The sequence below is a fragment of the Nycticebus coucang genome, chromosome 7 (genome assembly GCF_027406575.1).
Source record: "Nycticebus coucang isolate mNycCou1 chromosome 7, mNycCou1.pri, whole genome shotgun sequence".
NCBI lineage: Eukaryota > Metazoa > Chordata > Mammalia > Primates > Lorisidae > Nycticebus > Nycticebus coucang.
In genome coordinates, this window is record NC_069786.1 from 67,259,059 (window position 1) to 67,280,023 (window position 20,965).

A 20,965-nucleotide genomic window follows, 5' to 3' on the forward strand; every position below is an offset into this window, starting at 1 on the left:
AATTTCCACTCTACTTAGGAAAAGGTATAGCCCTTAAGCCACTCCTGATAGCACCAAGTGTTACTTACCCAGGATTAGCATTGATAATGGTTATTAGGCTTAACTTTTAACAGCTTGAAAACACTTTATTCTTGTCTTGGAGTATACTTGAAGAATTTATTCAGCTGATTCTTAAGTAAAAGAGCTAAGAATCTTGAAAGCTCCCTTTGAATATAATTTTCATAGTCTTTACATTTTAACTGTCATTATTTATTCTGTTTTGGCTACATTCTCTACAATTTCAGCAGCATTTTAAAGAGACAATGTATCTATGTACAATGAAAAACAAAATGGCTTGGAACATCAGAAATAAGACCCATAGTTTAACTGTACAAAATTAAGGAGAATCTGTGGTAAGTATAGCCTCTATTTTTTGCAACATGGACAACTAACATGTAAGTAAGTATCAACATTATGAATGTGACAATAAAGAAAAAAATTCTTACAGGCGTAAAATACAGCATCCTGAAAAATATCGGTTTCTACCATACAAGGCAGTTTAGAAAATGTTCACATTTTAACAAATCTGTACAAACCCCAAGAAACTTGTTTATGGGACCATCATCCCACCTTGCTGATAAGAACCTTCTAGAAATGTAGAACAACCATGAACAATTTATAAATCTAGTATCTATGTGCTCCACAGCCCTAGAACCCAAGAAACTGATTTAAAGAACTCAGTATTTGGACCATTTTCACATGCCTTGATTGTTAATGAATGCCTGCTTTTATTATCTCTTTATAATGTAGTCAACTTGCATCTTCAAGGTCATTCAATTTTTTTAGCAAAGAAGCAACATCATTTAGCAGCAATTAAAGCGCCTTCAAGAAGACTTAAAAAAAATACAATATCCAATTAGAAAAGCCATATTTTTAAACATCTGTACAAGAATAAGCTGCTGAAACTTAGCAAATGAAATATATGACACCTGTACAACAATTTACAATATCACTAGAAGGGAATTTATCATTATCCTGCATAGAACCGGTCTGCATTTGGTTATATACTGTCACTCGTTTTGATGAACAAGGCCTGGTAACAAAAGAAAAAAATCTGTTAACAATTCTAATATGTTGAAAACACTGGTGATATTACAATTCAGTGAATTCAACTGATTTCAAAACAAGCAGCTCACTTTGTCAAAGATGTAGAAGTATCTAGAAATAATAGCTCTCCCTTTAATATAACCAGTGAGAAAAATGGACATGTGATTTCGAGGTACAACTTGGTAAAAGCCAGAATAGGCAAATGACAAAGCCTAACTTTGTCCAGAGTCTAACTCTCACATTCTATTACTATAAAACACAACTGTCACTGTCATTCAGTTCTTACTTTGGTTTTAGCAGAGTAACTGCCAAATGCTGAAGAATGTATCCAGGCACTGTAGTTCTTGTGTTAGAAATATGTCTCATATTTTTTTCCATGTTTTTAAATAATGAAAAACTACCCTTCATATTAGAACTCTCCAACCAAATGTATTTAAGTATTATAAACGTTATTTACAGTGTTCCCCCAAATAAACAAAATTTTTTTCCTCGATCTTAACATGGTACTTTTGTTTCTGTGCAAGAGGCAGTCAGCCTTCACCACTGAAGATTATAGTCAGAAGTGTGCATTTATTCATCATCCATGATCCACTGTCATACAAATGACACTATGAAGAACTTCAGTTCACAAACAGTTCTTAACCGTGTCCTGTGTAAGGAAGGAAAACAAACAAGAAAACACTCAAATGCTCTCAAACTCAAGTGTGCATCTGGGAAGCAATTCAAAGATATCATGCCAATCTTGGAGGAAAGTCAGTAGGTAATTATGCTTGAAGAAGGGGGTGTTGGGGATGCTGTCAGCCCAGCCAGGTGTAAGTTCCCTGAAGAATTTGATCTTCTCATGTGTGGGAGAAGGTATGGGTCATTTGCCAATTGGTGCACATCAAACCGATCCTCTTTTCGGTACGCCAAACAGCGTCTGATAAAGGCCTTTTTAAAAAAGGAAAGAGAAAGAAGTTAGCAATTAAAATGATTTTTTTTTTTTTTTTTTTTTGCAGTTTTTGGCCGGGGCTGGGTTTGAATCTGCCACCTCTGGTATATGGGGCCAGTGCACTACTCCTTTGAGCCACAGGCGCCACCCTAAAAATGATCTTTTTCTCTTCTAAATATCACTCAACTGAATCCAACAGAAGGATAAATACATTTAAGACAATAAACTGATATCATCTGATTGAAAGTTCAAACTTAATTTTCTCTGGCAATAAAATTTTCACTTCAAACTGAACTCCCCTAATAGTTTTACTTTATAGTCTAAATTATTATTGCTACTCTTTGAACTTAACTAGTGGAAAGTTGTATTTCTGCTTACAAAATTATGAGCATGTCTTTTTCTAATGTTTTTCTTTTGCTAACAATCCTCCCATCTCCATCCTATTTTGTTATCACTTCAGTGTGGCCAAAGGGCAAGATGCCATTTTTAGCCGTAATATTTTTCCTCCATAGGTTAAAAGACATTTATTACATGAACAGAATACTGAAGTGACACCTCTATTAGGGTTTTTATTTCCTAAGTTAACCCTGTACAACATTACACGTTTGAAAAACCTAAATGTATAACCACTTTTCCCCTCAAACTAGTTTTACATAGCCTTTCCCTGAGACTAGCCTCTTAGAAAAAAATCTTTACTGAGGTATAACACATTTTCACAGCTTTTCTGAAAAGTTCTGAAAATCATAAGTGCATATCACAAAGCAAATACATCTATGTAACTGGGCAAAAAGATCTAGAAATAGAACCTCCTAAGCCCTCTCATGCTCTCTTCCTGCACTGCCTCTGCCCCCAGCTGAACCTACATACCTTCTAGCCTGACTTCTAATAACCACAGTTTAGTTTTGCTTGTTCTGAATTTTATGTACATAGAATTACAGATTATAGTCTCCTTTGGCTAGCTTTTTTTTTTTTGAGACAGTCTCACTTTGTCACCCTTGGTAGTGTGGCATGGTGTCATAGCTCACAGCAACCTCAAACTCTTGGGCTTAAGCGATTCTCTTGCTTCAGCCTCTCAAGTACCTGGGACTACAGGCACCTGCCACAATGCCTGGCTATTTTTAGAGACAGGGGTCTTGCTCTGGCTCAGGCTGGTCTCGAACCTGTGAGCTCAGGCAATCCACCTGCCTCGGCCTCACAGAGTGCTAGGATCTTTGGGTAGCTTCTTTTGCTGAGTATTTTATTTGTGAGGTTCATCCATTTTTTTTTTTCTTTAGCAACAGATAAAATATTTGCAAGGGATAAATGATAACTGTTTCCTTTTCTTACTGCTGACATTAGAAGTTAACATTTATTTGTCTTGAAATGCCTGATAGAAATTCTTAAAGTATCTGTAAGAAAAAAAACTACAACTAAAATACACAAACAGAAGTTTGATCACATTAAAAAATAACTATTTCACTTTCACTTTTTCTTTTTTTCTTCTGCAGTTTTTGGCCAGGGCTGGGTTTGAACCTGCCACCTCTGGCATATGGGGCCAGCGTCCTACCCCTTTGAGCTTTGAAATTCATTAGAAGTATATTTTTCTCTAAAAACATCTAGCTAGCCTCATCTTGCTGCTGTAGTATTATCCAAAGTGTATGTAACCTCTTCAATAAAAAATCCTACCAAAACAAAAAAAACTCTTAGCTTAAGACCAGCCTGAGCAAAAGCTAGACCCTGAGTGGGTAGTACACCTGTGGATCTAGCTACTCGGGAGACGGAGGCATGTGGATTGCTTGAGCCCCGAAGTCAGACGCTGCAGTGAGCTGTGATCACATCACTGCACTCTAGCCCAGGTGACACGGAGAGACCCTGGCCCAAAAAATCCCAAGAATAACTTATATGTTCAAGGCAACTGAGGGGAAAGAGGTTTTAAGAGGTCTACAACAAGTAAATGTACTTAAAATGCCCACACCAGATCAGGGAAAGTACTTGACAAAAGTATATTCTGTACAGGCAAAAGGTCAAAACAAATGAACAAACACGTGGAACTCTCATTCCTCCAACTCTTCCTAAATTCTAGATACCAAAAAAAGTGATTATGGCACCTATAAAGAACCTAAGGATGGAACCAGAGATGGCAGAATGGGACTCTCCTTTGGCACGCTCCACTTAACTACTGGCCGTTACTGTCAGTACTAAAAAAATAAATGCGTCTTGCTCTGACTAAATTCATTTAATTTCTGTTCTCACTGAGACTGTAGAGAGAAAGAGAAGATTTAAATGCTAGCATTGTTAAGATCATTTTAAAAGAATCATGTTTATCATTTAAAAACAATTCATTATGCTTTAAAATAAGCACATTATATTTATCTTTTTAATTGTCAAAATTTTCTATCAAATTACTTGCAAAAAGCCAATAAAGATGGAAGAGACAACATATATTAGATAGTTCCAATAAACCTTTGTAGTGAAGTTTTGCTCTTAATTATAAATAGCTATTTTCTGTAATCTTATTATACAAACATGTGGATCAGAATTGGATTGTTGGCTATACATAGATCATACTGGATTAGCTCTCAAGAGCTAGTGCAGAGCAGCACAGAGGGCAAGGATGCGGATTGGGGGGTATGGCAGGAATGGACACTTGTGAACTACAGCTCTGCTACCTATTAGATGGCATGATTCTAAACAAGGTATTTTTGCTATAGATTGGCTGGTTTCCTACTTTATAAAATTAAGTAACAAAAATACCCACACAGGCCAGGTAAGTGTCGCATGCCTGTAATCCTAGCACTGTGGAAAGCTGAGGCCGGTGGATGGCCTGAGCTCAGAAGTTCAGGACCAGCCTGAGCAAGAGCAGGACCCCTTCTCTACTAAAAACAAAAACTAGCCAGGTGTTGTGGCAGGTGCCTGTAGTCCCAAAAACTTGGGAAGTTGAGCCAAGAGGATCACTAGAGCCCAAGAATTTGAGGTTGTTATGAGCTATGATGATGCCATGGCACTCTACCCAGGGTGACTACTCTTGTCTCCAAAAAAAGGTACCCCCACTGATAAGGTTGTTAGAAGATAACATATATAAAAAAAGTGCTGAAAATATATAAAAGCTGCTATTATTACACTGTCATTACTTCCTATCTGAGTATTAACATAGGCTGATATAAAACATAAAGGTAATGATAGACCCAAATCTTGAGATTTTCCCTAATTTTCAAAGCAAGGTGATGAGCAGAATTAATCAACAACCATTTTGGGGTGTTGAAAAGATGAAAATTCTTACAACCAGAGACTGATGCAGCTCCTTTTTCTAGAGCGAATCACCAGCCCCTGCAAGACAGACGGCTCAAGGTCTCCACTCTTGTCACTTTTACTTACTGCTATTCACAACCGATGAAAGAAAAGCTACTTCACGGAACTCAGTTACATAAATTTAATACCTTGGCTTCACTGCTTACAACTGGTTTTACAGGGAACTGGACTTCTGTGGCTTTTAATATTGTATTTTCTTGAAGAATGTCTTGTTGAGATTGATTGTGACCAAACGGCTAAAAAACAAAAAGTTGAGAAATTTATCTCACAGAGTATTTAAAAAGAGATAGCATCAGTGAATCCCCAAAGCCTCAAATACAAATGATTTATGTTTTAAAATCTTGTCCACAGTGAGTAGGGCACCAGCCCCATATACCGAGGGTTGCGGGTTCAAGCCTGGCCCAGGCCAAACTGCAACAAAAAAAATAGCCGGGCACCTGTAGTCCCAGCTACTCGGTAGGCTAAGGCAGGAGAATCGTCTAAGCACAGGAGTTGGAGGTTGCTGTGAGCTGTGTGACGCCGCCACGGCACTCTACCCAGGGCAACAAAGTGAGACTCTGTCTCTACAAAAAAAAAAAAAAAAAATCTCGTCCTCTATTAATTGGAAGTTAACATGCATTCTCACAGAAAGCAGGTTATAACTGGGCATGCTAAGAAAACAGTCTCACTTTATCGCCCTCCATAGAGTGCTGCGGCATCACAGCTCACAGCAACCTCCAATTCCTGGGCTTAGGCGATTTTCTTGCCTCAGCCTCCCAAGTAGCTGGTACTACAGGCACCTGCCACAATGCCCGGCTATTTTTTTGTTGCAGTTTGCTGGGGCCGGGTTCAAATCTGCCACCCTTGGTGTATGGGGCCAGTGCCCTATCCACTGAGCCACAGTTGCCGCCCAAGAAAACCTATCTACCTGATCTTCAACATAAACACTGTAAGAAGAAGAAAAGAATGCTGCTGAAATATAATACCTACAGTAACTTGCACTTCTGACTTCAATGTAAAAATAGGTTTGAGAAGAAGTAAGACTAAGTATTTTTTATTTGAACAGATTTAGGGGATACAAATGTTTTTTGTTACGTGGATGAACTAACTGCACAGTGGTGAAGTCAGAGCTTTTAGTGCACTAGTCAACTGACCAGTATACACATTACCTGATAGGTTGTTTTTGATCCCTCACTCCCTTCACTCTCCTCCCTTCTGAGTCTCCAGAGTCTATCATACTACTCTGTACAACCATGTGTAACTATCACTTAGCTCCCACTTGTAAGTTAGAACATGAGGTATTTCTTTTTTCTGTTCCTAAGATACTTCACCTAGAATAATGGCTTCCAGGTTCATACAAACTACTGCAAAAGACATTATTTCATTCTTTCTTTATGGCTGAGAAGTACTCCATGGTGTGTATAAAACACATTTTCTTTTTTTTTTTTTTTTGGTAGAGACAGAGTCTCACTTTATGGCCCTCGGTAGAGTGCCGTGGCCTCACACAGCTCACAGCAACCTCCAACTCCTGGGCTTAAGCAACTCTCTTGCCTCAGCCTCCCGAGTAGCTGGGACTACAGGCGCCCGCCACAACGCCCGGCTATTTTTTGGTTGCAGTTAGGCCGGGGCCGGGTTTGAACCCGCCACCCTCGGTATATGGGGCCGGCGCCCTACCGACTGAGCCACAGGCGCCGCCAAAACACATTTTCTTTAACTACTCATCAGCTGATGGGCACTTCTGTATCTCTGCAATTGTGAATAGTGCAGGTTTTCTTTTTGCTATGGTGACTTTTTTTTTTGAGACAAGAGTCTCAAGCTGTCGCCCTGGGTAGAGTACCATGGCAACACAGCTCACAGCAACCTCCAACTTGGGCTCAAGCGATCCTCTTGCCTCAGTTTTTCTATTTTTAGTAGAGACGGGGTCTTGTTTTTTGCTCCGGCTGATCTTGAACTTGTGAGCTCAAACAATCCACCCACTTTGGCCTCCCAGAGTGCTAGGATTACAGGCATGAGCAACTGTACTCGGCCTATAATGACTTCTTTCCTTTTGGGTAGATACCCAATAGTGAGATTGCTGAATCAAATGGCAGGTCACTTTCCCCATAGAATTTGTACTAATTTACATTCCCACAAAAAGTGTGTAAGTATTTCATTTTCACCACATCCATGCCAAATTTTTTTTTTTGGAGACAGAGTCTCTATGTTGCCCTTGGTAGAGTGCCATGGGTAGCTCACAGCAACCTCAAACTCTTTGGGCTGAAGCAATTCTCTTTCCTCAGCTTCCCAAGTAGCTGGGACTATAGGCGTCTGCCACAATGCCCAGCTATGTAGTTGTCATTGTTGTTTGGCAGGCCCAGGCTGGGTTTAAACCTGCCAGTCCCAGTGTATGTGGCTCCCCATTGAGCTACAGGTACCAAGCCTTAGTCATAAATTCTTTTCCAACACTAGTCTAGTGTTCAGGAGTTCTGCCTAAGTTTTCCTCTAGAATTTTTATGATGTTAGGTCTCACATTTAAGTCTTTAATCCATCTTGAGTTAATTTTTGTGTATGTTGAGAGTTGGGATCCAGTTTCCTTCTTTTGCATGTGGCTCTCTAATTTTCCAAGCACCTTTTCATGGAATAGGGTGTCCTTTTCCCAGCTAAATGGTTTTACTTCTTATTCTGTTCCATTAATCTATGTGTCTACTCTTATACTAGTATTATGCTGTTTTGGTTTCTATAGCTCTTATAGCATACTTGAAGTTGATCAAGTAATGTGGTATCTCCAGATTTGCCCTTTCTTTTTGCTTAGGATTGCTTTGAATATTTGGGCTTTTAATTCCATGTTAAATTTAAGATTGCTTTTTCTAATTCTGCGAAAAATAGTATCAGTATTTTGATGGAAACAGCACTGAATGTGCATGCCACTTTGGGCAGCATGGACATTTTAACAATATGAACTTTCTAATCCATGAGCAAGGTAGGTTTTTCCATTGTTTGTGGTGAATAGTATTATTTCTTCCATCAATGTTTTTGTATTTCTCCTTGTAGAGATCTTTCACCTCCTTGGTTAAGTATTTTACTAGGTATTTTATTTATTTATTTTTATTTGTTTTTTTGAGACAGAGTCTTACTTTGTTGCCCTCGGTAGAGTGCTGTCGCATCACAGCTCACAGCAATCTCTAGCTCTTGGGCTTAGGCGATTCTCCTGCCTCAGCCTCCTCAGTAGATTCCAGGTGCCCACCACAACACTCAGCTATTTGTTGTTGTTACAGTTTGGCCGGGGCCGGGTTTGAACCTGCCACCCTTGGTATATGGGGTCGGCACCCTACTCACTGAGCCACAGGCGCCACCCAGGTATTTTTTTTTTTTTTTTGTAGCTATTATAAACAGTAATGGTTTTTTTTTTTGGAGACAGAGTCTCAATATGTCGCCCTCAGTAGAGTGCTGTGGCATCACAGCTTATAGCAACCTCAAACTCTCGGACTTAAGTGATTCTCTTGCCTCAGCCTCCCAGGTAATGAGTTCTTGATTTGATTCCAGCTTCAGTGGGTTTTGTTAGTATACAGAAATTCTAGTGTTTCGTGTACTTTTGCATCCTGAAACTTTACTGAATTTATTTTTCAATTCTAGGAGTCTTTTGAATTTTCTAGACCCAAGATCGTATCATTAGTGAAGAGGGATAATTTGACCTTTGGTTTTCCAGTTTGGATGCCCTTTATTTCTTTCTCTTGCCTGATTGGTATGGCTAGGACCTCTAGCACTATCTACATTGAACAGAAGTGGTAAAGATAAAATCCTTGTCTTAAGAGGAATGCTTTCAACTTTATCCCACTCAGGATGATGTTGGCTGTTTGAGTTATGTTCCTTCTATCCTGAGTTTTTTTAAGGGTTTTTATCATGAACAGGTGCTAAATTTTATTAAATGCTTTTTCTGTATCTACTGAAGTGATCATATATTTTTGTTTCAATTCTGTTTAATGTGATGAATCACATTTAGTGATTTACGCATGTTGAACCATCCTGGCATCACTGAGATGAAAACAGCACTGATTTCCTCTTGATGGTGGTAAATTGTTTTTTCCCCTCTTGCTTTTTTTCTTGGCTAATCTTAGAGTCTATCAAAGACTTTTATTTCAAATAACTGTCTTTTTTTCTTTTTAATTAATTTATTTTTTTTGCAGTTTTTTTTTTTTTTTTTGGCTGGGGCTGGGTTTGAACCCGCCACCTCCAGCATATGGGGCAGGCGCCCTACCCCTTTGAGCCACAGGTGCCGCCCATAACTATCTTTTGTTGATTGTTTGTGTTATCTTTTAATTTCAATTTTGTTTTGTTCTGCCTTGTTATTTCTTATCTTCAGCTAGCTTTGGGTTTGTTTTGCTCTTGTTTTGCTAGTTCCTAGAGATGTGACATAAGGTTATTAATTTGTGAGCTTTCTATCTTTTTGATATAGGCACATTCAGTGCTATAAACATTCCTCTTTAGGAATGTTTGCTGTATGTGAGAAATTTTGGTAGCTTGTATCACCACTGTCATTCAAGTCAAACAGTTTTTGATTTCCATCTTGATTTCATTGTTGACCCAAACATCATTTAGCAGAAGGTTGTTTAATTTCCATCTATTGGTATAGTTTTGAGAGTTCCACTTGGAATTGATTTCTGGGTTAATTCGACTGTGGTCTGAGAAGATACATAGTATGATTTCAATTTTTTCAAATGCTAAGACTTGTTTTGTGGCTTGACATAGGATGTTATTTTGGAAAATGTTCCATGTGCTGATGAGAAGAATGTATGTTCTGTAGTTTTGGGGTAGAATGTGCTATCAATGTCTCTTGGGTCCAATTGTTCTAAAGCCCCCATTTAAGTCCAGGGTTTTTGTTAATTTTCTGCCTCAGTAAACTTTCTAGTTCTGTTACTGGAGTACTAAAGTCTCTGTACTATATTATGTTGCTGTTTATTTCATTTCTTAGGTTAGAAGTATTTGTTTTATGAATCTGGAAGCTCTAGATTTGTATAACTGTGTCAGATGTGCATGCTGTGTATATTTAGGACTGTTATATCTTCTTGTTGAATTGACCCATTCATCATTATATATTGACTATCACTCTTTTTTTTTTACTATTGCTCATTTAAAGTCTATTTTATCTAAGAATAGCTACTCCTGCTTGCTTTGGGTTTCCATTTGTGTGGAATACTTTTTTTCCCATGCCTTTTTTTTTAGACAGAGCCTCAAGCTGTCGCCCTGGATAGAGTGCCGTAGCATCACAGCTCACAGCAATCTCCAATTCTTGGGCTCAAGCGATTCTCCTGCTTCCACCTCCCAGGTCGCTGGGGCTACAGGCACCCGCCACAATGCCCAGCTATTTTTTGGTTGTAGCCGTCACTGGTGCTTGGCAGGTCTGGACTGGATTCGAGCCTGCCAGCTCAGGTGTATGTGGCTGGCGCCTTAGCCGCTTGAGCCACAGGCAGCTTTTCCACGCCTTTATCTCAAGTCTATGAGAGACTGTATGAGTTAAATGAATTTCTTGGAGACAGCAGATCTTTGGGTTGTGTCTTTTAAGTCGTTTCATCAATCTATATCTTTTAATTGGGCCATTTACACTGTTTACATTCAATGTTAATATTAACATGGGAAATACTATTTCAGTCACTATGCTGATTGTTACCTAGTTGCATTTTATTCTCCCTGTGTTACTATGTCATAAAAACTGTAAGTTTTTTACTTTTGAGTGTTTTTACACTGGCGGGTATTGACCATTCTTTTCAGTGTGTAGAGAACTTTTAAGCATTTGTTGTAGGACAGGGAATTTGGTGACAAATTCCCACAGTATTTGTTTGTCTGGGAAAAATGTTATTTCTCCTTCATTTATGAAACTTAGTTTTGCAGGACACAAAATTCTTGGCTGACAGTTACTCTGTTTAAAAAGACTAAAGAAAGATAGGATCCTAATCTCTTCTGGCTTTTAAGATTTCTACTGAGAAGTCTGCTGTTTCTGATGGATTTTTCCTTTGTAAGTTACTTCATACTTTTATCTTGCAGCTTACAGGATTTTCTCCTTTACTTTAACTTTGGCCAGACTGACAACTATGTCCTTGGTGATGTTAAAACTAAGTTTGATGGTATTTCCCTGAGTAGGCACCTGACCAAACTATGTGGGGAGTGGGGGGAGGGGGAGTGTTAGAGGAAGTAGAAAGAATGGAAGATAAGAAAAAGTGTTTGACTGCAGTATTAATAGTAAAAAATGTTAGTCTATTACCAAATAATTACTACTTTTCCTTTAAAAAAAGGAATAGAGCAAAAAAGCAGGCCAAAGACAACGGTGTTTGTTGGTTATTATTAAAATAATGCCGGTCCATGGAAACTTGAGGAAGAAATAGAGAAGAAGCCTGACTTTTCTTGGAAGGATCTAAATTTAATTCAAATTAATAAAATTCTGCATTTAAGAACAAAAAAATTCAACTTAATTTCTATACATTTGAAGTTAGTGTAACTTACCTTTCTACCATAAAGACACTGAAAGAAGATAACTCCAACTGACCACACATCAACCTTGTTGGAAATCTTTGGTGGCTCTTTTCCAACTACAAAACACTCAGGAGGTAAATACCTATAGTTTTTTTTTTTTTGGAGGAGGGGGAAGGAAAGGTTACTATCGACAATCTATAACTAAAAAACTTCTAACTGTAAAATCTTAGAACATTCATTCCATACATACATAAACTTTAAGACTTCCATCAATTAAATTTCTGAAGCATTCACATTCTTTCACCATTTAACATTAACCAAAATGTACAACCTTATTGATAAAGTAGATCTATCTCTAAATATACATCTATGTAAACAAAAAATTACCATTAGAGATTACAATGGTCTAGTATGAGTAAATACCTAATAATGTATAAGAATTCCTCTCCTATCCTTTTTAACCACTATTAAAAAGGTAGGCAGTTCTCTTTAAAATATATATCTGATCATGCAGTTCTTTTGCATAAACAACCTCAATAGCACTTATCGCCAATAAGACCTTATGTTTATTTTTAAGATTCATCCTAACCTAGCAACCACACGAATTTCCAAAATCTGCACTATTTCCCCTATCCCAAACCCCTAATCACCTAGTCAGAACCAATTCACTTGCTTCCCCACGTTGGTCTTCCTTTTTCCTCTGTGCTTTTTTAACATATCAATCTTTAAAAGGCCTTCCCTAATCATTCCAATTCACTTCTCGAGCATCTTTTGAAAACCTAAACGACCTCCATAAGCCTTCTCTGCTTACTATGTCACCAAAGCACAGTGTGGTGCCTTTATTACAGCATTAAAGTATATTAGAAGTAGACTGGAGCATCTCAAGAAGCTCTTATTCATTGTGAAGTTTCATACACTAAGAGTATCTGAATACACTCAGTATTCAAAATTACTATTTTTCAATTTTGTAAGTACTATTTTTAAGTTCATAATTTTTTCAGATTAATATGAGGGTGCATATGATTAGATTACATTATTTGTGTTATAATGTCAAGTCCAAAATCCGAATTGTAGTTGAGTCTTTCACCCAATAAATATGCCCTGTATTTAAAAAGTTCACTTTTTTTTTTTTTTAAAGACAGAGACCTTAAGTAGCTACCCTGAGTAGAGTGCCATGGCATCATAGCTCACAGCAACCTCCAACTGTTGGGCTCAAGCAATCCTCCTGCCTCAGATTTTCTATTTTTAGTACAGATGGGGTCTCACTTTTGCTCAGGCTGGTCTCAAACTTGTGAGCTCAACCAATCCTCCTGCCTCAGCTTCTCACAGCACTAGGATTACAGGTGTGAGCCACCACCCCCAGCAAAGTTCACAATTTTTGATAAAGGGTAAAAACAAATGTCAACCTGTCAACTCAGGTTATAAATAAAAAGTTCCACCTGAGATACAAGCATTCCATACCTCAAAAATTTAGAGAAACTGAAAATCCTAAAAAGGAGCAATATAGCTAAATGGGATCTACTCTTTTCTAAAAATTCAGTTTTGTACTGTACTAAAATCATTTCAGCAGTATGCTGACAAATCTCTTAGAAAACACATGAAACTTCCTTGAAGTAAAACTGCTACTAAAGATGATCAATAAACTCATTTGTGGTAAAAATCCTTTACTACCCCCAAATCAGCTAAAAAGATAGATTTGCTTTTACTAGTAGAAGCATATACTTTGTGGAGGTGAATGTGCTAAGTGAAACAAGAGTGACTCTTTTTTTTTTTTTTGAGACAGTCTCAAGCTATCACCCTTCGTAGAGTGCTGTGGTGTCACAGCTCACAGCAACCTCTAACTCTTGGGCTTAAGCGATTCTCTTGCCTCAGGCTCCTGAGTAGCTGGGACCACAGGTACCTGCCACAACACCCGGCTATTTTTTTTTTTGTTGTTGTTGTTGCAGTAGTCATTGTTGTTTATCAGGCCTAGGCCGGGTTCAAACCTGCCAGCCTTGGTGTATGTGGCTGACGCCCTACCCACAGAGCTAAATGCAGTCATTCACTAAATGCTTAAGTGATTCTCTTGCCTCAGCCTCCCAAGTAGCTGGGGCTACAGGCACCTGCCACAACGCCTGGCTATTTTTGGTTGCACTCTGGGAGGCTTAGGCAGGTGGATTGCTTGAGCTCACAAGTTCAAGACCAGCCTGAGTAAAAAGTGAGAACCCTGTCTCTACTAAAAATAGAAAAACTGAGGCAAGAGGATCACTTGAGCCCAAGAGTTGGAAGTTGTTATGGCCTATCACACCATGGCACTTGACCCAAAGCAACAGCTTGATACTCTGTCTCAAAAAAGAAAAGAAAATAATTGAGTGGCCAGAGGGTGCCTGTGGCTCAAGGAGTAGGGCGCCGGCCCCATATACCAGAGGTGGCGGGTTTGAACCTAGCCCCGGCCAAAAACTGCAAAAAAAAACAAAGAAAATAATTGAATGGAAAGTCTGCCTGAACAGATTTTTAATGCAGACAAAAGTTTCCTATTCGGGGGATGGGGGGAACGCTACAAGGAACATTTATTAGTAAGGCAGAGAAGCAAGCACCAGGATTTAAGACAGAATGCAATAGACTAACTCAGCTGTTTCGTGCAAATGCATTCAGGTTTATAATTGGACTGCTCTTGTCTATAAAGCTGTAAACCTTCAAACTTTAAAGGGAAAAGAGAAAAACTGGTTGTACAGTAAGAAGATTTGGACAAAAAGAACCCCTCTTCTGGATTGGTTCTATCAGTGCTTTCACCCTGAAGTCGGGAAATACCTTGCTAGTAATGGACTGCCTTTTAAAGTTCTTTTGATGTTCGACAATGCCCTTGGCCACCCAGAACCCCTATGAATTCAATACTGAATATGTCAAAGTGATTTCTTTGCCTCCAAACAAAACGTCTCTAAATTAGCCACTAGATCGGGGGATCTAAGGACCATTAAGGTTCATTACACATACTGTACACTCCATAGAAAAGATTGTCAGTGTTAGGGAAGAGAACCCCAATAGAGAACATGATCAGAGTCTGGAAGGATTACACCATGGAAGATGCCACTGTTATTATAGAAAAAGCCATTAAATCCGAAACAGTGTAAGTTCCTGCCAGATGTGGTACGTGATTTCACAGGATTTATAATAGCACCAATCCAGGAAATCATAAAGAGATTGTAGATATGGCAAACAACATAGGGGGCAGAAGTGTGCAAGATTTGAATCTTAGAGAAATTCAAGAGCCAATAGACACCACCCAGAGGAATTAACAGAAGACAACTTGATGGATATAAGCGCTACCAAGCTAGTGCCAGGCGAGGAGGAAGAAGACATAGAAGTACTACCAGAAAAACAATTGCCATTAGACCACGTGGCAGAAGGGTTCTGATTATTCAGGACTTTTGACCTCTTTTATGACATAGATTCTTCTATGGTACATACTCTAAACCAAATGGTGGAAGGATTGTTATATGGAAACGTTTTTACAGAAATGAAAAGCAACAAAGTCAGAAATCATGATGTATTTTTGTAAAATTACATCAAGTGTGCCTTGCCTATCTTGTCTGTCTTTCCACCTCTTTTGCCTTCGCCACCCGAGACAGCAAGACCAATTTTTCCTCTTCTGCCTACTCAATGTGAAGATGCGAAGGTGAAGATCTTTATGATGATCCACCTCCATTTAAGGAATAGTAAATATGTTTTCTCTTCCTTATAATGTTCTGAATAATTTCTTTAGCTACCTTTATTGTAAGAATACAGTAAATAATGTATATAGCATACAGAATGTGTTAATCAGCCATTCATGCTATCAGTAAGGCTTCCAGTCAACAATAGGCTATTACTGGTTAAGTTCTGAGGGAGTCAAAAGTTAAATGTGGACTCGGCACCTGTAGGTCAGCAGTTATGGCACCAGCCACATAGACTGGAGCTGGCAGATTCGAACCCAGCCCAGGCCTGCCAAACAACAATGACAACTATAACAACAAAAAAATAACTGGGCGTTGTGGAGATGCCTGTAGCCCCAGCTACTTGGGAGGCTGAGGCAAGAGAATCACTTAAGCCCAAGAGTTTGAGGTTGCTGTGAGCTGTGACAACACAGCACTCTACCAAGGGTGACATAGTGAGACTCTGTCTCAAAAAAAAAAAAGTTAAATGTGATTATGTGATTTTCAATTGTTCAGGGTTCTATTCCCTGATCCCTACATTGTTCAAGGGTCGACTGTACCTGGTATACTGAGATATCTGTAGACATACATGTAACTTTTAGAATACACATGCTTTTGTAAATTACTTTTCATCCCCAGAAATTTAAAATATTTGTCAGTGTCACTTAGGAGAAAGTCAGTTTTGTCTCTCCCCCTCTCCAATCTAAATGCAGTCATTCACTAAATCCTGGTGGACATTTTTTCCCCAATGACTTTGACATCTATTCTTACAGTTGCTCTTCTTGCTACATCCTTTAGCCTACACAGACAGTATACTATAGTATTTAGGAGTCATTCTTGTGGGTGGCAACTGTAGCTCTGTGGGTACATGAAAAGTAAAATCTGTACAGACCAGTGTCATCTTGTGGAAGTGGTTACTATGTACCTAGGCTGACTGTGTGAAGTCTATTCTGGAAAACTGAAAGTCACATTTGTTTGTAGTCACAATCCTGTTCAATGAAGTTGGGTATACTTATCTTTCCTCTCATTAAAATTTCACTCTGCTAAACTAATTTATCCTGAAAACTAAGTTTGTTCTGAAATTTTATAGTCTATGTTTCTTTCTTTCTTTTTTTTTTTTTTTATTGTTGGGGATTCATTGAGGGTACAATAAGCCAGGTTACAAGTCTATGTTTCTTAAGTGATTTTTTTTTTCACTTTGGTGAATTTGACAATAAGATTGAAAATTAAAACCGAAGTAGTTTTCGTGAACACTTATGTACACTGAAGGGATGACATCCATTTAGATTAACATCCACGAATCTATAATTCTATCTAGATGTATATTTATAAGTACAAAGTCTTTAAAAGGGATTTTTGAAAGTTAAGTCCAAAGACCAAGAATATGCCAAATTTATCTCCTATCCAGAATCTAAAACACTCATCTCTCACAAAAAACTGCAACCATAAAACCTCTAGAGAAAATGCTTTTTTCTTCTGAGACAGGGCCTTGCTCTATCACCCAGGCTGGAGTACAGGGGTACCACTCGTATAGTTCACTGCAACCACCTTCGTAGCTCACCATAGCCTCCAACTCCTGGACTCAAGCAATCTTCCAGTCTCAGCCTTTAGAGTAGCTAGGACAACAGGCACATGCCATTGTACCTAGCTAATTTTTCTTTTCTTTTTTGTAGAAACAGGCTCTTACTATGTTGCCCAGCCTAGTCACAAAACTCCTGGCCTCATGCTACCCTCCTGCCTTGGTCTCCCAAAGTTCTGGGATTACAGGTGTTAGCCACTATGTCTGGGCCCAGAGGGGGCTTGATGCTTACAGTTTTTGTTTGGTTAGGGTTTTGTGAGATAGAATCACACTCTGTCACCCTGGGCTTGAGTGCCATGGCATCGTCAAAGGTCACAGCAACCTCATACTCTTGGGCTCAAGTGATCCTCATGCCTCAGTTTCCCAAGTAGCTGAGAGTACAGAGACCTGCCACAACGTCTGACTAATTTTTTTAATTTAGTAGAGATGTGGTCTCACTCTTGCTCAGGCTGGTCTTGAACTCCTGAGCTCAAGTGATCTGCCCACCTTGGCCTTCCAGAGTGCTAAGGATTACAGGCTTACAGCTTTTGATTCTGATAGTTAAATTGTATTTACATAAATTATGCTTATCATATTCAAAATAAACATTACCCCAAATTTATAAATTCTTCATATTAGGAGTTTGTGGCTGGTAGATACTGAAGTTACTTGCTAGTACCAAGTCATTATCTCTCCAGCATGCTGACATTTGCCATAAAGAACAGATGAGAAAAGTGACCACAGTAATCCCCCTCTCAACTCAGAGGCTTAATAATCAGTACCTTCACCACAATCATCTCAAAACATACTTGAAAATAAAAACTAGATTCTCATAAAAACACTAGGTAGTAGTCAATTTTGCTATAATTTTAAATAATAAATAATACATTTACCAGTAAGTGCCTGCCCCTTGGGAAGTAAGATCCATTCCATCTACACCATAGCTATCATCGTCCATAATCTTGGACAGACCAAAATCAGTGATTTTGATTTCTCCACATGCTGTTCCATCTACAAGAAGGATGTTTCCTAGGAAAAAGATATAAGATTCTTTTAAATGTATATATGTGAAAACATCACTACTTTTAACATTTGGGAAGTAAACATATTTAAAATGTAGTGATATAATAAAAATGCTTTTAATTTTATTAGCATTATACAGAAGTTTTAAAAACTAAAGCAAAAAGGATATTTTCAGACAACTTAATGAATAGACTTTCACAAACTATACTCTTCTGAGCTTAAAAAAATTATTAGATACATTTAATTACCTGGCTTAAGATCATAATGTATAATAGGGGGTTTGATCTCATTGAGATATCTTAATGCATTTACAATCTGCATTACAATAGACCTAGCTTCTTTCTCTGACATTAATTTGTGTTGCTTCAGATAGAAATCCAAGTCATTGCCTTCACAGTATTCCAAAACTGTGCAAAACCTGCAATGGAGAAAAAATATGAGACATAAATATTATCCAATAATTCAGAATTACAAAGAGGAAGCGAAGAATTTTATACCATCATCACAAAATAGGGAAAGCAAAATCATATTTTTTTAAAAAACTTAATCCTTATATTCACTTACGTATCTGTATCCAAGGAGAAATAATCATAGAGTTTAACTATTCTGGGGTGATCCAGTTCTTTGTGTATTCTATACTCTCTGCAGGCATGTCTATGGGGAAAGAGTCTATTAGTTCTTCAAGATCATTTAAGAATTTTTCAATTTATAAAAACCCTAAAGCATTAATATTTACTTGTGGTAGTTTTCTTTTTTCTCATCTCTCCAACTTTTATTAAGCTGATGTATCTTCACAGCAGCATATCTTTGTTCATAAAGATCAAAAGCCTAGGAGTTAAAAGCAAGAAAAAGTTATGACTAAAGACCAAATGAAGAGCTGCAGGATCTTTTTTTTTTTTTGGTGATAATCTTTACAATGATATGGAATCAGTATAAACACTACACTATTTAGTGATCATCTCTGCTAAGACTATATATAGTTCAATAATACCTTTAGTATCAGAGACCAGATACAAATTGCATGCTGATAAATCAAAAACCTTAATGTAAATTTTTGCATTCAAGTTTTATATAAATATATTGAATCAAAATAAAACAATAAAGCTATTATTTGTATTTAATATATATCTGCTCCTCTACACTGACAGTAGTAGTAATAAGCAACCAGGAAAACAGATGGCTGTATTGCTTTTTTTATATGCTGGAAAAACCAAACCTTCTTAATCTATCTTTTCCTAGCAACCCCCTTACTTCTTTTTCATTTTTTGAAAATTAATAAGTTCCTAACAATTTTCCAACTGTTACAAAAAAAAAAATTCTACACTGTTGTTATGAAACTGAACATATAGAACAGTAGAACAGGAACAGTTGCTTCAAAAACTTTTCAGTTTCAAGATTTATCAATATTTTGCCATTGTTATTTCACCTATTCCCTGCTATCCATGCTTTTACTTCTCCCATGAAGTTTTTTTTTTAGAGAGACAGAGTCTCACTTTATCACCCTCAGTAGAGTGCTGTAGCATCACCGCTCACAACCTCCAGCTCTTGGGCTTAGGTGATTCTCTTGCCTCAGCCCCCCAAGTAGCTGGGACTACAGGTGCCCGCCACAACACCCAGCTATTTTTTGTTGCAGTTTGGCCGGGGCCGGGTTCAAACCTGCCACCCTCAGGATATGGGGCTGGCGCCCTACTCACTGAGCCACAGGCGCCACCCTCCCAAGAAGTATTTCAAAAACAAATTCCAGATAATGTATCATTTCACCTGTAAATCTTTCAATATGTATCTCTAAGAGGTAATACTTTTAGATAAAATAACCATATATCATTGCCTCTAATGCTATTAATAGTAATTCTTTAATCTTATCTAACCTATCTTCAATTTTCCCTGGTTGTCTCAAAAAATGATCTATGATTGATTTACTCAAATCCCCAATTTCTTAAACTGAAAACACAGAATGATCAGTACTTTAAGGCTTCACATGACTTATAAATATTTTATAAAAACACTGAATGTCACTAAAGAGATTTAATACTGTAGGTTCCACTGTAACTTATAAATAAAAGTGCCCCTATCAAGGAACATTTAAAACTTATATATTTATTTGAAAGAAGTTCCCCAGTCTCCATTCCCATCCATCAATTTAACCTAGAAATAAGCAGTAGAGGAAGAAACAGTAGAGTTAAGCGATTACTTTCTGTTACAAAAGTACAAAGTATAAGATCAGACATAATACAGGATGTAGTAGTTAAGAATATGCACTTTGGAGTTAGATGAACTTACCAGCTGAGTGACTCTGGCAATTAATACTCAGTCTTATTTATGAAGTTACAGTTGTTGAGGGAATTATACAAGGTAAAACATATGAAGTGCTTAGAATAATGGTTCATAATGAATATCCAGTAAACATTACCTAATTTTATCATCACTAAGGCTTAAATTCAATAAAAGAAAAAAGTAGTTTATGTAAGAGAAAAACAAAAACTTATAAAGAATATAATTCATATGCAATCATAATAAAGGATAAAGAAATATCGTAAGTATACTACTAATAAAAGGTTAATATCAACATATATGAATTATAAAAAATAATATATAATACGTCTTCCAAGATTCAAGATTAGGTAAGTAGGGGTATGCTTTTCTTTTCTTTTCCTTTGAGACAGGGTCTCACTTTTTCACCTCAAACTCTTGGGCTTAAGTGATTCTCCTGCCTCAGCCTCCTGAGTAGCTGGAACTACAGGCACCCACCAACAACACCCAGTTAATTTTTCTATTTTTAGTAGAGATAGGGTCTTGCTCTTGTTCAGGCTAGTCTCAAACTCCTGAGGTCAAGTAATCCCCCACCCCACCCTGTCTCAGCCTCCCAGAGTGCTAGGATTACAGGTGTGAGCCACTGTGCCTGGTCAGGAATATACTTTTCAATAAGGTTAACATGGTAATCACTCATCAAGTGATTCAAAATCTTCTATCATGGTATAAAAGTAT

General features: G+C 37.8%; 1 protein-coding gene across 2 annotated transcripts in view; it reads right to left on the minus strand.

The window, feature by feature from the left end:
• Positions 1–227: 227 nt before the first annotated feature.
• Positions 228–20,965, minus strand: part of TLK1 (tousled like kinase 1) — a 140,035-nt gene continuing 119,297 nt past the window's right edge. The window contains exons 15-21 of one of the 2 annotated variants that reach the window (XM_053598095.1): positions 18,717–18,808; positions 18,545–18,634; positions 18,229–18,398; positions 17,851–17,986; positions 11,759–11,870; positions 5,434–5,541; positions 228–2,016 (exon numbers count right to left, since the gene is read on the minus strand). In XM_053598095.1, coding sequence (XP_053454070.1) covers positions 1,840–2,016; positions 5,434–5,541; positions 11,759–11,870; positions 17,851–17,986; positions 18,229–18,398; positions 18,545–18,634; positions 18,717–18,808 — 885 coding nt within the window. In that variant the 3' untranslated portion in view covers positions 228–1,839. The remainder of the gene's footprint in view (positions 2,017–5,433; positions 5,542–11,758; positions 11,871–17,850; positions 17,987–18,228; positions 18,399–18,544; positions 18,635–18,716; positions 18,809–20,965) is intronic. The other variant, XM_053598096.1, reaches the window with a different exon arrangement.